The 6704-nt window shown below is 32.0% G+C and overlaps 1 protein-coding gene across 1 annotated transcript; it reads right to left on the bottom strand.

The window, feature by feature from the left end:
• Positions 1 to 1170: 1170 nt before the first annotated feature.
• Positions 1171 to 6102, bottom strand: LOC145156660 (protein argonaute 4A-like). Its single transcript, XM_079075946.1, has 20 exons — positions 5794 to 6102; positions 5056 to 5261; positions 4788 to 4976; positions 4560 to 4696; positions 4354 to 4451; positions 4185 to 4282; positions 3895 to 4051; positions 3705 to 3818; positions 3525 to 3632; positions 3384 to 3446; positions 3170 to 3283; positions 2925 to 3090; positions 2715 to 2827; positions 2479 to 2616; positions 2268 to 2398; positions 1952 to 2181; positions 1797 to 1870; positions 1618 to 1712; positions 1509 to 1540; positions 1171 to 1409 (listed from the first exon to the last, which is right to left on the bottom strand). The coding sequence occupies exons 1-20, from the start codon at positions 5992 to 5994 to the stop codon at positions 1243 to 1245; spliced, it is 2631 nt and encodes an 876-aa protein (XP_078932072.1). The 5' UTR covers positions 5995 to 6102; the 3' UTR covers positions 1171 to 1242.
• Positions 6103 to 6704: the final 602 nt, after the last annotated feature.

Raw genomic sequence — 6704 nt, 5'->3', positions numbered from 1 at the left:
TATGAAAACATTTAAAATTGGGTACATCCATATAAGTTTTATATAACATAAAGAATTCATTTTTATAACACACATAATTATTGATTTTCAACATCATATCATATTAAAAATCATTCGTTCTAATTCGTTATTATCATAAATAATTGGAATAATAATTGTAAACTTTTTTCATCAAAATCAATTATAAAAAACTCCATCGATTTTATTTACAACAAAATAAGCGATAGAAACTAACATAGTATATACATAGCATAAAATACATGTTGAATAATGTTCTCTTGTACATAAAATATATTTTCTTAACATAAAAAAAAAGACAACATAAAGATACATACATGTTAATAAAGTTAATTGCTCTAACTGATAAATAGCTTGATGATTGATTTACCAAAAACTCACGTGAGGTAATTATCAATCCCACTTCATCATCCTGTGATAATAGAAAGATGCATAACACATAAACTTAAAAAATAACCTCAAGTATACATTTACAAACATACCTAAATTTGAACATTGGTTAATATCTACAACTTTACATGCACCCAATTTGAGTTTAAAATTTGTATTTGGAAATGTTGCAATTGCTTTCTTACATCCATGGAACCACTCACATAATTCTTCAAACCTTACAAATATAATCTATCATTTTGTGTTGACATACATGCAATATGTAATCTACAAATTTCTTATATAGGCTAAATATTTCATTTAACTCATCAATTAAATAACATGATTTGAAGAGTTTTAAGAGTTACAAATCATAATATTTTAATTAATCATAAATTAATTTGTGTAAGTTAAATAGTCTTAGGAGTTTCAAATACATGAGGTTCAAGGAAAAATGGTCCTGGGAGTTTCAAATGCATGAGGTTCAAGGAAAAATGCTAGCTTTATAAGATATATAGATATAGATATAGATATAGATTATTTTTTTCATTCCACCTTGATGTTTTATTACATTCTCACTTCGATTACTACGTACCAAATGCTACTTACGTAATTTAGATTATCATTTTCAATCAAACGAATGGAAAACAATATTATAGATTGTTTTCATAGATTTTAAAAAGGAAAAGTTCTTCTCATAATAAATTAAAAAATGATAGAGCAAGATTAGCAACGTTAACAAATCAAAATCATCCATATCTCTGCTACCATCAAGAGCCAGACTACATATTCAAACTAACGTAAGAATTCATATTTTCATAAAAATCTCATAAAACTGATCATCACCATTGTTGTTCAGCAGAAGAACATCGAACTGGATACCTTATGGTGAAGCTTGGGCAACTGGGTGAAACCACCTGCATCACCACCACTTTGACTAGACGCAGTGTCTGACATGTCATCAAACTTCACAAACTGTGCCACTTGTCCTGCTGCCAAGTGGGCATAGCGGATCGGAGCAACTGGACACTCAATCAATTAAAAATCATCAAATTCTTAATATTTAGGACTAATCAGTAAACACAAGTATCGAAACGAATGTCTTTTTTTAGCATATTTACCTGCAGAGATAGCAGTTGTGCTCCTTTGGTAACTGCAACACCAAAAATCCCCAAATCAATCACTAGTTTTGCCCTAATATTTAAAAAAAGTAAGTTTTCATCAACTTACACATAGGATAGCGAATGAACAAGCTCTTGTAACTCATCAGCAGAAAACTCAATCTGATCTAGAAGCACATGGTAATGTGTAGGTCGTGTAGTCCCCTAAAAATCCAAAATATAATCGATTCAAAACATTTTTTACTGAAAATTATTTCTACAAAATGCGTTAAAGTTCACGATACTCACAATTTTTCCATTTTGAGCGCATAAATAGAAGTTGTTGTTCTTCGGATGACAGACTTTATGATCAACGATTGTCCCTGTAACACAAGAACACAAAAAAAGATTTGATTTTTTGTTCTTCTAAATCATAATTTATAAGAATCGGTTGAATCGGCAACCTGGTGGGACATTGGCTTGGAAGAACTTGGTATGATGCCTCTTTTGTGCTACAATCACCAGAAACTTCGGATCCCATTGTTCATCCAAGAACTTACACGCTTCAATGTTTTGATTAAGCTCGATGTTGAGCACTTGATTAAACTGTGATTCACTTACACCATCTCTGAATATAATTATGTTCTTCAGTTTCAATTTTGGAGTGCTTAAATAGAAGTCACCCAACAGCTCCCTGAAATCATATAAACATCACAACCTTATAACAATCAAGATTCCAAAACCATTGAAAGATCTGGAAATGTTTATGATTGAGTAAACCTTATCATTCCTTCATCTTTATCCTTTGAAACAGGCTCAAACAAGCCATCGATCATCTCTACTCTTGCAGCCTGTGCACGAAAAGACGCCCTGTATCGCGAAATTTGCGGCCATTTCCTCGAGCTTACAACCTAAACATATACTTATATTTAACAAATCATTTTTATTTTATAAGGATTAAGAAAAAAAAAGAATATTAATTATTACGTACAGCAGCAATTGAAGGAACATCAGCACGTCCAGGTGACCCATGAGAGACATCCATCCCAAAGATTATAGTGGGAGTCCGTGACACCAATGGTATAGCATTTGAAAACTCAATTGACAACAAAGAGTTTATTCCACCCATCTGAATTAAAAAAAAAAATAATAATAAAATATGACTCGAGTTTTTTAGGATATTAAAAAAAAAAGTAGAATCGTGTTAATTTTGTTCGTAAATAAGACCTTAGCATTGATCTTCATAAGCATGTTTGTGACATACTGGTCATCGATCTTAATCGGGGCAATGCATTGTGTGACAATCCCAAGGTCCACAAGGCATTTTCGCTTCCATGGACATGTGATTAATACAATTGACATCAGTCTCATTTCCAGTTCCAGTATAATAATAACAAACACAGTAAACATTAAAAGATGAAGAAAAAGGGTAAAAACCATAGATGTCTGAATTCTTTCGTTCAGGGAGAATACATAGAATAAACGTAGGGGGGCTGGAAAGTCTTTGTCTTATAGCTTCAAACATCTTGTCTACACGAACATGAGCCGGACTACACCTAAATTGAGAATTCTCATGGATTACAGCAGATGGTGGATCAAGATCCTACAAGCATCAATTTTCATCTTTTTTCATGTTATATATATCATCACAATAGATGTATTATATATGTGAGTGAACTCACAAGTCCTTTTGCTTGGGAACACCTCGGAAGATCTCTACGAAGGGTATTCATGTCACAACATGAAGAAAAGTTGACAATCGCCCAATGTGTGATCCTTGTTGGCTCAACAAATGTCTGAAAGCATATATTAAAAGGTTAGATCAAGAAATTAAGTGACATTAGGAAAAGGCTAAAAAGTTTAAAAATAAAAGAACAAAAATGAAGAACATGTGACCTTGTTGTTGAAACTCCATCTACCACCACTAGGAAACAAGTATCTTCCACTCCCAAGTTTCAACTACAACGAATACAAACCACCCGTGCATGAATGTAATGTACAAAAAATTAATATAATTTTTAAGAAAAACATGTTTACCTTTGGAGGATCGAGAACACGACCCTCAACTTTAGTGAAAGTATTGCTGATTGTAATCCCAGTGGCATTAATAAGAGGATCAGCATCATAGTTACTTTGCTTCAGTTCCTTCAAAACGTTAATCACCATTAAGAATTCTTGATTTTCATAATTAAGTCAGTAAGTTAAACAAAAGCTTACACCCATCAAGGCTCGCATTTGATCTTGAGGCTTCTGTCTTGATTTAACAAGTGAAGCTCTTTGTGAATTTGATAAGGGTTTGGTGTAGCATTGTAGAGATATCAATTCGCACAACTATAACCAACACAAAAAGATTTAGGTTTTGGGTTTGGTTGATTAATGTTAACAAAATTTAAAAAGATTTATTCACCTCTAATGGGATATACGTTGGGCTCTTTAGTTTTCCAACTACAAGACATGGATAATCTGCAGAGTATTCGAGATGTTTATGGTGATACTCAACAAAGTATTGATAGACTGTTATATCAATGGCCTCATCTCCGTGATTATTCTTTTTTAATGAAAACCTACAAAAAATATAAATATATATATATATATATATATATATATATATATATATATATATATATATATATATATATATATATATATATTAAAAACAAATGAAAACATGAAACGATATGAACAAATAGGACCTACGTCTGTTCTCTGCATGTTTTTTCGCTCAACCCAATAATCTTATAATGGAGATTAGAGGGGAAGGTCTTGATACGAAGGTTCTTCAACGTTCTTTTTGCCTTAATTATCACCAAAAAAAATATAAATTAGTAAAAGCTAGTAATAGATTTAAAACAAAAAAATTCGTTACCTTAAGCCAATCGATCTCCCTGATGCTACAAACATTTTGGTTTTCGAGAAGAAAGTCCACAACTTTCCCTGGTTTGACTATCATTGTAGTCGATACATCTATAAAAGAATCAAGTCAATGTCGATTGATAATCAATTAATCCGTCACATCATTATAAATTTTAAAATTAGCCAAAAAAAAATGTTGAAATCTTTAGTCTTTTTTACCAATGTTCAAACTAAAACCAGATTGTGTGGCATGAAAACTGGAATGAAAACCCTTGCAACCCATAACACCACCTCCAATGTCTATGAAGTTTCTTGGGTCGTTCTTAAAATAGCATTGTCTAACAAGAAGACAACCTCTGTGTATAATCCCAAACAAAACATGATTAAGGTTATCTAATATGAATAATACAAATAATTAAAAATTATGTTTGCATGTGCATGGCTTACTGTTTTGCAGCATGTTGTCTCAAAAGAACATCGAAAACCCTCATAGCTTCATTGAATTGCTCAGAATCTTGACCTTCAAGTGCATTAACAATGGCTTGAATCGGGATCTTCGTGGCATAACTTAGTGTTACCTTATATGGTTTGGATTGAGGCAGACGCCTTGATCTCTTGGTTTCACCTCGTATAGTTCTATACAAACAACACATGTTAGCAACTAGATCCTTAAAAATATCAAAAATAGACAAAAACATTTAACATAATTGTATACCTATTTGAAGAGGCGTTCTCCAACACAACTATGAACTCGAGTTTAGTCCCTGGTAAAGCACCAACTGTAAAAAGTGTCTTTTCACCATCAAACGCGACCTCTTTACCACCCATTTCAGACTCATAAGTTTTATGGACCATATCTAGTAATCTTCTACCTATTCCTTTTGACTCTACAGGATTTCCATCTTCATTGAAAAACGCAACCTGAAAGGCTTAAAATAGTTTCAGATCTAGTGTTTTTCAAATTTCAAGTTTGATATTGAGATTCAGTTATATCATATTTGACACTCAAAATTCAAAATTTGGCGTTTTAGAAGAGGACAAATCCATCCTCGATGATGCACATCAAAGAATCAACTTTTGACTTTAAAGCTTCAAATTAACCTAGTTTTCATTAAATTCAATTTTTTCATAAGGATTTCCATGGTTTATTGTTTCTTAAATTGATCAACTTATACATAATTGCTAAACTTTCAACACAATCCTAAACAATTTTGAGATTCAATAAACTTTATTGACACTCACGATTCAAAAATTGGACCTTATGAAACAACATACAATCCAAAGTGAGAAACTTTTACAAGTCCAAGTCAAAGAATTCAGTTCTGATTTTAGCGATTGAAACCTTCATTTCTTTGAACTTTAAGTTTAACATAAACCCAGACGCCTTTCAATACTTCAAATGTTTAATAACAGAATATTTGCAAATTAGAAGCCAAAAGAGTTGAAGAGATACATTGTATTGATAGAAATGGTCATTATTCCTGCTTAATTTCACATTGAAATGGTTGGTCAACAGAGAGATCCTTTGGCCTTTAGTGCCAAGTTCACTCCTAGCCATTGGACGGCGGTTTGACTGATCGACTTTTGCCGGAGCAAAATTGGATGGAATCACAGGCGGAGGTGGTGGCAATGATTCTGGTTTCGAGTGCTTCATTTTTGGTATTATAGCCAAGAAAACACAAATGAAGTGTTTCTTCAATTAGGGTCCCAAAACCTTTGTGAAATCGATGTTTTTGAGAGAGGAGGTGTGGAAGATAGAGTCAGAGAGAAGCTGTTACTGCAACTACCAGGGTAAAAAGCACTTTTTCGTTCTACTTGTACGGGTGTTCGTACGCTTCACGTCGATTTCGTGTTATTATCCACATCGTGATTTTTTTAAGTTTTACCAAAACTTTTAGAATATTGGGAAATGTATAATAGTGTTTCTAGAAACAGTTTATATTATTTAATAAATATATACAGTTATTCAGAATTTATATTTTACATGATTCGAAAAAACACTTGGATAAGTGGTAAATAAAAAAAAACAGCGGTTATACAATTAAGAAATTTAATACGAATATTTATAACTTTAATTTAATGTGAATTTACTTTAGTAAAAAAAAAAACAAAGCTTAAATCATGATTCATGAAATTTAGAGAATATGAACAAGTTGTCCGTTAATTGATTAATAAAAAGCATAAGTCTAAGAAATATACCTTCCGCAAAAGGTTAAGACTCGGTAGCTACAAATCTGACAAAATTTTTCATAAGATCTCCAATTTATTGTAAGAACTCTTGATGTGATTGTTGATAATAGCAAAGCTCTTAATCAGATTGTAAGCAAATATTGATGTGTCTCATGGACCTATTACCTATATTCA

This window comes from Lactuca virosa, chromosome 2, assembly GCF_052849685.1.
Source record: "Lactuca virosa cultivar CGN04683 chromosome 2, Lactuca_virosa_CGN04683_v6, whole genome shotgun sequence".
NCBI classification, from domain to species: domain Eukaryota; kingdom Viridiplantae; phylum Streptophyta; class Magnoliopsida; order Asterales; family Asteraceae; genus Lactuca; species Lactuca virosa.
This window is presented reverse-complemented; position numbering and strand designations above follow the sequence as displayed.

What these genes read in the sequence shown, in the direction of transcription:
- LOC145156660 (XM_079075946.1), bottom strand. Translation starts at nt 5,994, where the DNA reads ATGAAGCACTCGAAACCAGAATCATTGCCACCACCTCCGCCTGTGATT. An exon ending in AAAACATGCAGAGAACAGAC is followed by an intron (nt 4,052 to 4,184) that starts GTAGGTCCTATT and finishes TATTTTTTGTAG; the next exon opens with GTTTTCATTAAAAAAGAATA. An exon ending in GTTCATTCGCTATCCTATGT is followed by an intron (nt 1,541 to 1,617) that starts GTAAGTTGATGA and finishes TTGGTGTTGCAG; the next exon opens with TTACCAAAGGAGCACAACTG.